The 13,191-nt window shown below is 38.2% G+C and overlaps 2 protein-coding genes across 2 annotated transcripts; one reads left to right on the top strand and one right to left on the bottom strand.

Moving 5' to 3' along the window:
* Positions 1-1,855: 1,855 nt before the first annotated feature.
* On the top strand, positions 1,856-8,829 carry stt3a (STT3 oligosaccharyltransferase complex catalytic subunit A). Its single transcript, XM_079247226.1, has 18 exons — positions 1,856-1,908; positions 2,652-2,772; positions 2,874-2,934; positions 3,019-3,140; positions 3,225-3,370; positions 3,977-4,067; positions 4,342-4,448; positions 4,527-4,691; positions 4,793-4,973; positions 5,144-5,299; positions 5,384-5,475; positions 6,117-6,272; positions 7,009-7,197; positions 7,283-7,399; positions 7,473-7,575; positions 7,795-7,983; positions 8,174-8,289; positions 8,517-8,829. The coding sequence occupies exons 2-18, from the start codon at positions 2,685-2,687 to the stop codon at positions 8,553-8,555; spliced, it is 2,118 nt and encodes a 705-aa protein (XP_079103352.1). The 5' UTR covers positions 1,856-1,908; positions 2,652-2,684; the 3' UTR covers positions 8,556-8,829.
* Positions 8,830-9,269: 440 nt separating this feature from the next.
* Positions 9,270-11,458, bottom strand: LOC306761338 (uncharacterized protein; the record flags this gene model as incomplete). Its single annotated transcript, XM_079247463.1, has 6 exons — positions 9,270-9,534; positions 9,615-9,882; positions 9,955-10,015; positions 10,115-10,436; positions 10,509-11,290; positions 11,414-11,458. The coding sequence occupies 6 exons, from the start codon at positions 11,456-11,458 to the stop codon at positions 9,270-9,272; spliced, it is 1,743 nt and encodes a 580-aa protein (XP_079103589.1).
* Positions 11,459-13,191: the final 1,733 nt, after the last annotated feature.

Genomic DNA, 13,191 nt, shown 5'->3' with positions numbered 1-13,191 from the left:
CAGTTTTGCACATCCAGAGACTGAAATCTTTTGCCTTTTCTTCTCTTCTCTCTTGGCTCAGACATGTCTATGTACAGCAAAGTCTGCAAAATTTCGGTAGCATGTAGGTCTGGACTTTGGGTCATTCGAACATGCTTTGATCTAAACATCACAATTATTGGTTTTTTTGTATGTTTAGCGTTGCTGTCCTGCTGGAAAGTGAACCACTGTCCCAGTCTCAAGTCTTTTGCAGCTTCTAACAGGTTTTCTTCCAGCATTACCTTGTATAAAACTCCATCCATCTTTCTGATCAGTTTCCCCATCGTTTCTTAACAAAACTATCCCTACAGCAGTATGCTCCTATCACCACATGTTACAGTGGAGATGTCTGGTCTTATTTTTTAAGCCACACCTGGCATTTTGCATTTATGCTGAAAAGATCATTTTTGTTCTCATTTGACCAGAGCACATTATTCCAAATGGTTGTTGTGTTTCCTCCACAGCAAACAGGAAATCTTAAGGTTTTCTTTCAGTAATATCTTTATTCTTGACTCTTTCATAAAAGGATACATTTGCAAAGTAGACTACATGATTAGTGGTTGACTGGTCAGATTCTCACTTGACAAAATTACATGTTCTGGCATTGACAAAATTTCAATAAAAGCAAGGCTACAACAAGAAGATGCTTCAGACAGCAGAAAATCTGCATCTGTGAGAATTAATATTATATATTTTATATGGATTTTCATTAGAAAATACCCAATGTGATCTTAACTCATATGTGCACTTTAAAAAATATCTATCTATCTATCTATCTATCTATCTATCTATCTATCTATCTATCTATCTATATATATATATATATGTATATATATATATATATATATATATATATATATATATATATACATATATATATATATATATATATGAGTTTTGCTCATATTTATTCATACCCTTTCATTAAAGAAGGAAAAAAACAGCTGCCTGTAAAATAAGATGAAATTAACTAAAGTAATGATAAATAAAAATTTGATTAAAATCATTAAATTATTTTCTAATTCTGGTTCAATAGAAATATTTTTTTTAAAAAGCAAACAAATAAGATAATTTATTACATATTACATCACATGAACTAATATTTTGTTAAACAATCCTTTAATGTTTCCGCTCCAGTCAGGTGTTTTCTGTTCCTCTCAGTCAGACTTCTGCACCTGTTGACAGGTATTTTTTCCCACTGTTCATCAGAAAAGTGCTCTAATTTGTCCAGGACCAATTTATTTGTTTTTTTTTCTTCTTCAACTCAATTAAATTTAAAAAAAAAAAAAAAAAACCCAGTGACTTATATTACTAACTCATATTTTTGCAATTTTTTAGTTATTGTTCCTTTTTAAGTCTCCAGTTATTTAAGTGACTGTTGTAAATTCAGCCTTTTCTTTATTGAAAGGGTATGAATAAATATGAGCACAACTGTGTATACTGTATCTATCTATCTATTGTAATAGATAAAAAATATGTCTATTACATTCTTGAACATATTCACAAAGTAAATTGAAATTATAACTATTGATTTATTAAATTTAATTTTAAAAACTCGCAAACAAGTCGTTGCTACGCCGCTTACATGTTTTTGGTGATTTATTTATTTAATTTTAGAAAAATTGCAGATTTTTTTTTTGTGTTTTCATTTTTACCAGCAGGGGGCGATATTTTTCTTTCTTTCTTTCCTCACTAAGGACACGTCACTACACCACAGCGGCAAGGTACGCGTCCAAATTTGAGTGACAATCATGGAACCAATCATTTTCATTCCAAGTTACAATGATCAAAGTTAAACCAATGGGCGTTTACGCAGGGCTTAGTGGAGGCGGGACTACCTCACGTCGTGGGTAGTGTGTGAAAAGTGTATGAGTAGCAGGAGCGGAGCGGGTGAGTCTTACTAAATATTCAACGTTATAAATGTTAGTTCATTCATTACTACAATTCTTTATTTGAGACTATTATCCTGGAATTTGGGGTATTTTTGCAAATAAGAAAAAAAATAGCCTTAATACATGGGTTTCCATTAAACAGCAGCTAGCAAGTTAGCTTCTGTGGCTACTTTCTTGCTTCAAATGGATGAAAACTGCATCAGAATTAGCCGGCCTGATGCTGACCAGCTTACAGATGCAGTCCCCAAGCCTTTGCTTATTTGCATGTTAATAGACTGCAGTATTTATTTTGATAGCTATTTGATAGCTATTAGTTTTGATGGGGGGGGGGAGTTTGGTTATTGTCTCGGGCTCATTCTAAAGATTGTAGGTGCCTACAAAGTTAGCTTTAATTTGATCTCTGTTGGGTTTAGTGATGTAAGTTTAACTTATTAACACCATGTTTTAATGCAAACCTAAGAAAGCTGGGCACCAAAGCCTGCACAGGGTTTTCCAAGTGTTTGCTTCCTGGTTTCTAACCCCATACCTACGGCGTGGCCTTAGCTGGTTGGACTAAACGTGGAAGTTTACAACACCACCTCAAACACAGATTTTTTTTAGTCTGGCTTGTTTAAAAGCTTATTTGAATTAGTAGGAATTTTTCCTTTTTGGAAAAAAAGACACTTGCATTAGACACTATTAATGTAAAAATGTCTCATTAAACCTAGTTTTAACTTTGACTATCCTTTTATTTTTCATTAGGTTGGAAGGTGAGCTGTCCCTTATCTCGCCAAAATGACCAAGCTGGGCTTCTTGCGATTGTCTTATGAGAAACAGGACACGCTGCTGAAGCTGCTCATCCTGTCTATGGCCGCTGTCCTCTGTGAGTCCACTGGATCTTTCACTAAATAACACTGCCTCCTTCATTAAAAAAAATATATATAAATATAAATTGATGTACTTTTTTTTCTTTGGACTTCTCAGCATTTTCTACTCGGCTCTTTTCCGTGTTGAGGTTTGAAAGTGTAATCCATGAGTTTGATCCGTAAGTGCGACTTGTGGTGCAGTTATTTTAGTAAAATTTCAGCCTCTCTATCCTGTCTTGCCTAAAACTTAATTTTTCTTTCAGGTACTTCAACTACCGTACCACCCGCTTCCTTGCGGAGGAGGGATTTTATAAGTTTCACAACTGGTTTGATGACAGGGCATGGTATCCTCTGGGGAGGATCATTGGTGGCACCATTTATCCAGGTAGAATGTCTTTGCTTTTAATTCTATAATTTATTTTGATTATAAAAGAATTGGCGAGTGATTGTGTTCCTGCTCCTTCAACAGGACTGATGGTCACGTCTGCCGTCCTGTATCACGTCCTACATTTTTTCCACATCACCATTGACATCCGTAATGTCTGTGTCTTCCTGGCTCCCTTGTTCTCCTCCTTTACTGCCATTGTCACCTACCACCTGACCAAGGAGCTGAAGGTAAAACACTCTACATACACATGCAGCTGTGAGAAGTTGTGCCAGACATGCTGGTTGTGATTGTCGCCAGTGATGATTTGTTTGTAACCCTCTTTAGACAACATAATAATGTATTATTGTATTGCTCAAAAGCACCAAAAGTACAACTTCTAAAGTAATCAGACGGTTCCTAAAGAAGGAAGTAATTACCAGCTAGGTGAAGATGCTTTCGCTAGTGAAGTGGTACCACATAACTGCAGCTGAATAGTATTTTTGATGCATCATTGAGATTGGTTTGTTGGTTCCTCTTGATATGGAGGCAAGTATGTTAAGTTTAAAACATGATAAGCAAAGTAATACACAGGTAAATGAAGAGGGTGCAGGCTGAAGGAGGTGCTTGTATACCACCTACACCTTTTACAAACAGGAAAGTCAACATGTAAGCAAGGTTTTCATCAACTTGACACATTTTTAATATTTTTAGAAGTTTCCAAAAGTTTGATTCAGTGACACTTGGTTTTTATCTTAGTTTTTTTTTTTTTTTTTTTTTTTTTTTTTTTTTTTTTTAAAGATGAATGACCTCTTAGATTATTTTTGTCCCTCATCCTAAACATTTGTCCCCTTTAGGATGCAGGTGCTGGGCTCCTGGCAGCTGCCATGATCGCAGTGGTGCCTGGTTACATCTCTCGTTCTGTCGCCGGCTCCTACGATAATGAAGGTACAACAGACTTAAGCAGTTAATGCTAAAGTCACATGAAAGGAAGCTATTCTTTGAGTATTTTGATCAATGATTAAATGCCAGATTTAGAATTAAGGCGTTTAGTGAATGTCTGGTTTCAGCGTGTTGTGATAAATGTTGAGCATTTTTTTGTAATATTCATAATTTTCAAAGGCACCATGAATCTGTAACCTAAAACAAACACATTCCTGTTGATGCTATTTAAAGAAAGGATGAAATTCTTATTGAAATCTTTCTGCCCTCTCCCACTCAGGTATCGCCATCTTCTGCATGCTGTTGACCTATTACATGTGGATCAAAGCAGTCAAAACGGGGTCAGTGTACTGGTCTTCCATGTGCGCCCTGGCTTACTTCTACATGGTGAGGAGATCAAGCATTTGGCATTTTCTGAATGACGTCAGGAGTTCAGCGCTCATTATGAGGTGTTTGTGTGTTCAGGTTTCCTCCTGGGGTGGCTATGTGTTCCTGATCAACCTCATCCCCCTCCATGTCCTGGTGCTGATGCTGACGGGCAGGTTCTCTCATCGCATATATGTGGCTTACTGCACAGTCTACTGCCTTGGCACCATCCTCTCCATGCAGATCTCTTTTGTTGGTTTCCAGGTAAAAGAGAATTCTTTGTCACACAACCAGGAGTACTGATTGAAAAAAATAAAAGAAGACTGACATCGTTTATCTCCCTATCGTCTTCTTTCACCCACTAGCCGGTGCAATCGTCGGAGCACATGGCGGCCTTCGGGGTGTTTGGCTTATGCCAGATCCATGTCTTTGTGGACTATCTGCGCAGCAAGCTTAACGCACAGCAGTTTGAGGTGCTGTTTAAGAGCGTCATCTCCCTGGTGGGCTTCATCCTGCTGTCCGTGGGTACTGTTCTCATGCTGACAGGTGAGAGAATTAATTATGTGCTCCAAAAAGCAACGTCAGCAAAGCACAACTTCACAGATGGAGCATTGTTTATGAGTTTTAGCTTCATCTCTTTTCTCCCTTTTCTATTCCCTTTGTGAAAAACTTGTCCACTTCTGATAATTGACTTAAAGCGTGTCTGTCTTTCTCAGGTAAAATCTCTCCATGGACCGGTCGTTTCTACTCCCTACTGGACCCTTCCTACGCCAAAAACAACATCCCCATCATCGCCTCAGTCTCAGAGCATCAGCCCACCACCTGGTCTTCCTACTATTTTGACCTACAGCTGCTTGTCTTTATGTTTCCAGGCAAGTTGGACAAAAAACACCCAGTAATGACAGTATGACCACTCCATGTTTCATCTCCAGTTTACCTTCCTTCCTTCCCTCCAGTTGGTCTTTACTACTGCTTTAACAACCTGTCTGATGCCAGGATCTTCATCATCATGTATGGAGTTACCAGCATGTACTTCTCAGCTGTCATGGTAGGATTGTGCTAAATTCATATTTTCAACATGGATATGATTAATGATGTGGTTCAGGAGATTTTCGGTGGTATTAATTGGTGCTTATGTGTGTGTAGAACACAAATATTCAGTGAATATTTGATTTGAGTTCTCACTTATATGTAAGTCGCTTTGGATAAAAGCATCTGCTAAATGACTGAAGAATGGAACAGGATAAAGCACTGCATGAATGTGTGGCTTGTTGAGTTCAAGAATATGAATAATCCCTAAAAAAGAACATATAGCTCTTCTGTGTCTTGTTGTGTAGAAACCAGCCGATTAAACCATAATCGTCCGTGTTCTGCTGCCACTTTGTAGAGAATCTGTTGTAAAGCTGCACCAGCATTACCACAGCATCTCATGCAGAATGCTTTATGACAGAAAAGTCTTATTTGCAACTACTGATGCGGACAGGCTAGATCAGATTACAGACTAATCTGAATTATCTGAAGTTTAAATGCAAGAATGTCCAAAATCCCACTCTGTATGCCGATGAGGAGTACTTAAGAGATTCAAAGAGCTTTTCTGATAGCAGAAGTGAGAGAAATATGTCTTTAAACAAGTGTAGATAATTGCAAAAATCATCATGTGTGTCAACAGCGATTGTTTTACGTTCTCAGGTGCGTCTGATGTTGGTGTTGGCTCCAGTCATGTGCATCCTGTCAGGCATCGGTGTGTCTCAGGTACTAACAACTTACATGAAGAATCTAGACGTCAGCCGGCCAGACAAGAAGAGCAAGAAACAGCAAGACTCCACCTACCCCATCAAAAACGAGGTAGGAATGAGGTGTAAGGGATCATTTCAGCTTGTACAATACCTGAATTTGTCTGTAAGTAAAATCCACTTCAGTATTTTACACCTCAGTTCAGAAGGCGCCTCATTTCACTGTACTTCCTGCAATGACAGATATTCTGATTTTGACTTTAAAGGGGAAATATTGTAATTTATGTCAGTATACTTTGATTACATACTTTGTACTTGGGGTGGGAAAATCGAATCGAAAAATTGAAAATCTGGATTTTTTTTTTGCTTCACAATTTTAAAATCTTTTCTTTTTGTTTGTTTAAAAATCTTTTTTTTTTTTTTTTTTTTCTTCAAATAAATCATTAGAAAGTTTTTGTAATTTTTTTTTTTTTTTTTTTTACTTGTCTTCTTGGGCATTATAGCAGCAGAATGATGGTCTGGCTTATTGTGTTGGTTTTTTCCCTAATTGAAATCAAGAAAAATGACGAGCCAAAAAAGAAAAAAAAAAATTCAACGTTTATTTTGTTTTTAATCTACAAAAATTATCAGTATCAAAGAATTGTGAGAATCGCAATTAAATCGAATCGGCACCCAAAAAATCTGAATCAAATCGGGACAAAATCATATCGTCACAGCCCTAGTTTGTACTCAGCTCAGGAGTTGCTCACTGCTCTTCTAGTAAACATTATAAATAAAGTAAATAATATAATTTTGTTGGATGTTTGATCTCCTTTGATCTTTCTTAATGTCACATTGCTGTCCTGCAGGTTGCCAGTGGGATGATTCTTGTCATGGCTTTCTTCCTCATCACATACACATTCCACTCTACTTGGGTAACCAGCGAAGCTTACTCCTCTCCCTCGATTGTCCTGTCGGCCCGTGGAGGCGATGGAAGCCGCATCATTTTTGATGACTTCAGAGAGGCTTACTACTGGCTCCGCCACAACACTCCGGAGGTCGGTCAGCCCGACTGAAACCTACTGAAAATGAACCGGAGTGGAGGCCGGAGATTGCATTGAATGGTTCTGTTCGGTCTTACAGGATGCCAAAGTCATGTCGTGGTGGGATTATGGTTATCAGATAACTGCAATGGCTAATCGAACTATTCTAGTGGACAACAACACATGGAACAACACGCATATTTCAAGAGTTGGTCAGGTGAGAGAGCAACCTTCAGGCTAATTGTGCTAATAAATGGACACGGTGTTGACTGGGCTGTCTTGCTCTGCAGGCCATGGCGTCCACAGAGGAGAGAGCCTATGAGATCATGCGGGAGCTTGACGTCAGTTATGTCTTGGTGATCTTTGGAGGACTAACGGGCTACTCCTCAGATGGCAAGTCACTAGTTGTCACTATCAGTTGTTACTATCAGATGTTTTTTTGTTTTTAAAAAAAAAATTATTATTAATGTAATAAATCCTAGAAAAAAGATATTTTAAAAGTTGGATTTTATTGACTTTGCTAGAAAATACTCCTGATTTCTGAGTGATAATGACACATCTGGTTCATGTATGTTAATGCATTTATATTAAGTGTCCATGTCTGTGTGACAGACATCAATAAGTTTCTGTGGATGGTCCGCATCGGCGGGAGCACTGAGACGGGCAAACACATCAAGGAGCACGACTACTACACTCCCACTGGAGAGTTCCGAGTGGACCGCGAGGGCTCCCCTGTTCTGCTAAACTGCCTTATGTACAAGATGTGCTACTACCGCTTCGGACAGGTCTACACAGAGGGAAGTAAGTAACTATCTGAGGTGATTTCTTTTACAGGCTGAGCTACTTTTACCGCTTAACCAATGGTAAAATGTGGCTTCTAATAACCAGCTGTGTATTTTAAACCACAGTTGCATTAATCTTTAAAACCAAGAACAATGAAAGTCAACATGATGCTGTTGCATGGGACTAACTGGGATTATGATCTGTGCAGAGAGACCACCTGGTTATGACAGAGTAAGGAATGCAGAAATAGGGAACAAAGACTTTGAGCTGGATGTGTTGGAAGAAGCCTACACAACAGAGCACTGGCTGGTCAGGATATACAAGGTAAACGAGATGATTTTCCTTTCATGAACATAGTCTGTGAGGAATGTTAAACCCTAATTTTAATGGAGGTGAAATCTTATGAAACGAGTGGAAATTAATTTAGCCATTGTTAGTCTGTATTTTTGTCAAGTCTTATTTAAGGGGAAAAACTGTTTTGAGCTTTATCTTTTGTCAAGCTCTTACTGAAAATATCTGCAGCAACGTCATAATTATTGCTTTGTCTTTAGGTGAAAGATCTTGACAACCGAGGTCTTTCAAGGACATGAAATCTTCAGAGCAGATAAAACACCCTTTCAGCTAACAGCACTGATCGCCTTCCCCTGAGGTCTGCAGATGGGTGAAGAAAAGGTTTTTTTTTTTTTTGGTTATACTTTGGAGAAGAAAACTGCAGAGATTTTTTTGTTTTTTCATCTGGGAGCTGAGGGAGTTGGTGTCTAAACGTCCAGTCTGGTGTCAGGAAGCATAATTTGCCAAGAAGTGTATAAAAGAAAGCAGTGTTCAGTTAAGAGCGCTTTGGATTTTTACAATGTGATCAAATAAAGTGGGATAAGTGTATTGTTTTTATTTAACTGCATATATATATATATGTATAGAAAGCTGGTGTTGGTGCAGCTTTTAATTTGTATGAGGCCAACAGGCTGAGATGGTTTTAAAATGAACTTTACCTGCATACCAAGATTGCAAACCATTCTTGTTGACACGACATTGTGGGTAATAATGACCTAAAGCATTAGTTTTTCCTTCCACCAGCTTTAGTGTTAAAGCAGTTAAATGAGGGAACATTTACAGTAACGTAAAATACATCACCGGTCAGCTTTAAAATGCAACAAAACTGCAACACTAATTTTAGGAATAAAGAATAAAATACAGCTTCGTGCAGATTCAGATTAGTAAAACCTTTAGGCATTAATATAAAGTGTCCATTAGCTTTAGTGCCACACATTTGAGGGCTCTTAATATTGAAAACTATACATTGCATTTCACAGGCTGTTCTGGTCAGGCAGATCTTCCAGAAGTGCAGGGTTTTTCCTGTAAATGTAGGCATTGGGATCATCATCCAGCTTCACCAACTCAGCAAGTGACGACACACACGGATCGTGATCGACGAGCATTGTTGGCAGGCAGGAGGATTTGCGCTGGATGCGGCAAGAACGCCGTACTGGTGTCAGAAACTTCAGATCTTTGATGTTGCTTTTTCTTCTGGATGCACTGGCGCAGACTTCATCTTCAATTGTTCTCTTGACACTGCGCGAGAGTTTGAGAGGAAACGAATTAGCTGAGCGCACAACTTCACAGTGTTATGAATTAAGACTTGACAAACTCACCTTTGTAAGTATGGGGTTGTCTTGACACTGTATTTTATCACTGAAGCATCAGTCATCTGTGGCGTCGTCGCCATCACATCATCATCATCACTTTCCACATACTCATCCTTCACTTTCTGGTTGCTTTGAGTTTCATCCTTCACTTGCTCAGTTTTTGGCAGCTGACAAATATCCTGCAGCTCCTTCTCTTGCTGCTCTTTGCATTCATCTCCTGACCAGCTGCTGTCTCTCTCAACATCACACTCATCTGTCACCTCCAAGAGTTCCTCTGGAGAGAAAAATGACAACTAGAGACATCTGTGTTTTATGACAGAATCACAAATCTTTGTAGACAGCTTACCATTATTGCATCTGGATGGTGGCTCCATGGCCTCCAAGACATCACAGAGGTTCACAACAATCTAATAATACCATAAAAACAAAAAGAAATATCAGTAAAGCATTTAAAAAAAATATATATTTCTTATTCAAGGGGGAAATAATCCTGCATGGCTGCTTACATCATCCACCCTGTCCTGTGGGTCATCAAGCAGATTTGAATCTGAGCTTTCAAGCAGGTCCAGCGTGGTGTTCATGATCCCTGGAGTCTGGCTGTGTGTTTTCAGTTCTGCAACCTCATCCTGGTAGTGATCAGGGACTGGGGAATCCAGTTTCTGTACTTCTGGACTGTGGTCTGATGCAAGCTTGCACTGCAATGCCAGCTGAGGTCCAGGATCAGCCTCTGTTTTTGTAGAAACTCTGTTTTTTGAGGGTACAGCAGCAGCCATGGCAGGTCTCTTGAAAGTTTTACCCTTGGAGGCCAACCATTCAGCCAGTTTAGCTCTGCAGAAGAGACAGGACATTGACACATGCTTGTAGTAGAAGCAAACTTCATGTTTAAAAGCAAAGCCTTACCTTCTTTCCTCTGCGGTCTCTGTGTTAAATCTGTATTGGCTGAGTGTGCTTGAGACTGCAGGCTTCTTAACCTTGTTTTCAGACACTGCAGGCTTCGGCTTTGCATTCAGGTCCCCACTTGCCTTGATGGGAGCAACAGTGGCGTTTCTGGAGCTGGCTTTTGTGGAAGTTGCTGAGACAGTTCTTGCAGGTTGACGGCTGCTAGCAGTGGGCTTGGATACCTGTGGCGGTCTATCTGTAACTGACCTGGACTTTGCTAATGCAGTTTTCTGCATATTGGTTCGAGGCACTTCAACAACAGATTTGGATATGTTCCTTCTTGCAACATTTCCAACCCTTTGGCTTTCCATTTTGGGAGCTGATGGTTTCGGATCTGCTGTAGCCACACTATCAGTTGACTTCCAAATTGACCCAATCTTAGACTGAATGATCTTGCCTTTGTACATCCCTGGAGCAGATTTTGGTGGCATTACAGGTGCTGGTGGCTTTGGAGCTCCTGCAACCATCTTTTTATGCCTCACAGCCTGTGCAGTTAAGAAGACTTGGCTATGTGTTTGTCGTTTCACATCAGTAGAAGCCACTCCTCTCACAGTTTTCTGGGAGAGGAGTTCTCCAACAGTCTTCTTTGTGTCTGCTGGCTTAGCCTTTGCCTTTCTAATCTCATTTTTTGCTAAAGTTTCCTCCTTTTTGTTGCCTTTCAGCTGAAATGGCACAACAGATACTTTGTCGGTTTTGACAGAGGACTTACTTCCATAGACAGGCGGGGCATTTTCCTTGTTTCCCTAATAAAGATCAAACAAAATATACAGTTTGTGAGCTGAAACAGATTTAATAAAACTGAATACAAGTTAGGATTCAGCACAAAAAGGCAAACATATAATAATATCCACAAAACATCTACTTACTTTCTTGGTAGTGTAGTTTCGTCTTAAAACTGCAGCGTTTTCCATAGTGTTGCCCCTCCAAAAATGCAGTTAAGACGGCTGTAAGAATTTGTAAGAATTAATCATACTTTTTGGTAAATAAACAATTTTTAACTAAGCGTTTGGTCTGTTGGTAGTCATTAGAGGAAAAACAGCATGTAGCCATTTATTTGTGCCTTCTGTTATGTTTTGTGTGTGTGTGTGTGTGTGTGTGTGTGTGTGTGTGTGTGTGTGTGTGTGTGTGTGTGTGTGTGTGAAAACTGCAGATATCAACGAAACAGTGTGTGTTACTGACACAAAACTTGGCTGTCAAACATGAACGGATGAACGGTAAAGGTTAACGGCAGTTGTGCAGTTTGCTGATGTAATAACCCAACTTAATTTAAACCTACAATGTATTTTCGGAAAATTGAGTACAAAACGAAAACTTACCTAGTGGTATTAGCTCAGGGTAGAAGAAGACCAAGTAGTTTCTGCAAACGAGCACACACTACCAGAAAAACATGCAACTCTCCTTCTTGTGGGAAAAACGATTTCGTTTGACTTGGCGCATCTGCGCTGTGATTGGTCGCGGTATTATCGCGAGAAACTGAGACCAACCAATCAGTTCGCAGTAAATGAAAATCACGCACTGAAGAAAACTGCCTTCTTTCATTCAACACATATTTTCTCTACTTATGTTTGAATGTTTGAACCTAAATAAAATTCCTCAGCTAGCGGTCTGAACACACCCAGTTTTAGTCTGTTAAATTTGTCACCTCCAGCTGTTTTTAGGATGCCAGGCATTTAAAAAGCACGAGTGACCTGTATACTATTACACTGACAAAAACCATATCTGCGAATCGAAATAGAAAAATAAAGGGTGATATTACACGCTTGAAATTGTTATTACAATTACATTATATTATGACATTCTTAATTAATGATGGGAGTTAAATGAACATGGTATCAGATAATATAAATGTTTAATATAAAACAAAGATTGTGTGTGTGTTTACATCATATACGTTCAGAGTCGCAACGACAGACTAAATAAAAGCCACACGGTTTCGATGAGAACATGCCACAGCATGTTTCCAACTTTTCAAAAGTTCGCAGAGGATTATGGGATAGAAGCGCGAGAGTAACTCGCGCGCTTTGGTACGGTAATAAACGAATTTCCTGTGTACGTAAATCCCTTCAAAATAAACCTTTTCTCATTAAAGAAAAAAAAAAGACAATTTTTTTTTCTAATATTTTGTGGCACGGAATAAAATGTGTTTTAGCTATAATCATTAGCATTCTATTTGTTTTTAAAAGTAAACCTAACCCAAAAGCCACAAAATCAACTCTGCTACTTATTCCACAGATGAATGTTACAGCAAAGAAATAATCTACTAAAACTTACTTCTTATTAATTTTTAATCAGCTTCTGAAACACAAATTAACGTGAAAGTTAACTGATATTTCAATAAGTAATAGATAAATGTTGTTCATTGTTTATTTCGAACAGTAAATTGATTACAACTCAAGCATGAATATAAAACGACAAAGCAAACAAAATTAAGAGGTCACACGTGAAGCAAAAAAAAAAAAAAAAAAAAAAAAATATATATATATATATATATATATATATATATATATATATATATATATATATATATAGTGTGTGTGTGTGTGTGTGTATATATATATATATATATATATATATATATATATATATATATATATATATATATATATATATACACACACACACACACACAAGGGAACAGTCTATA

The sequence above is a fragment of the Telmatherina bonti genome, assembly GCF_933228915.1.
Source record: "Telmatherina bonti genome assembly, chromosome: 10".
NCBI lineage: Eukaryota > Metazoa > Chordata > Actinopteri > Atheriniformes > Telmatherinidae > Telmatherina > Telmatherina bonti.
The sequence above is the reverse complement of the archived record's forward strand: the minus strand, read 5'-3'. Positions and strand labels throughout refer to the sequence as shown.

Bases quoted from the DNA above. Each gene is read 5' to 3' on its own strand.
- stt3a (XM_079247226.1), top strand. From the start codon at position 2,685: ATGACCAAGCTGGGCTTCTTGCGATTGTCTTATGAGAAACAGGACACG. The intron at 3,141-3,224 runs GTAGAATGTCTT...CTCCTTCAACAG, and splicing joins TGGTGGCACCATTTATCCAG to GACTGATGGTCACGTCTGCC. The intron at 4,449-4,526 runs GTGAGGAGATCA...TTGTGTGTTCAG, and splicing joins CCCTGGCTTACTTCTACATG to GTTTCCTCCTGGGGTGGCTA.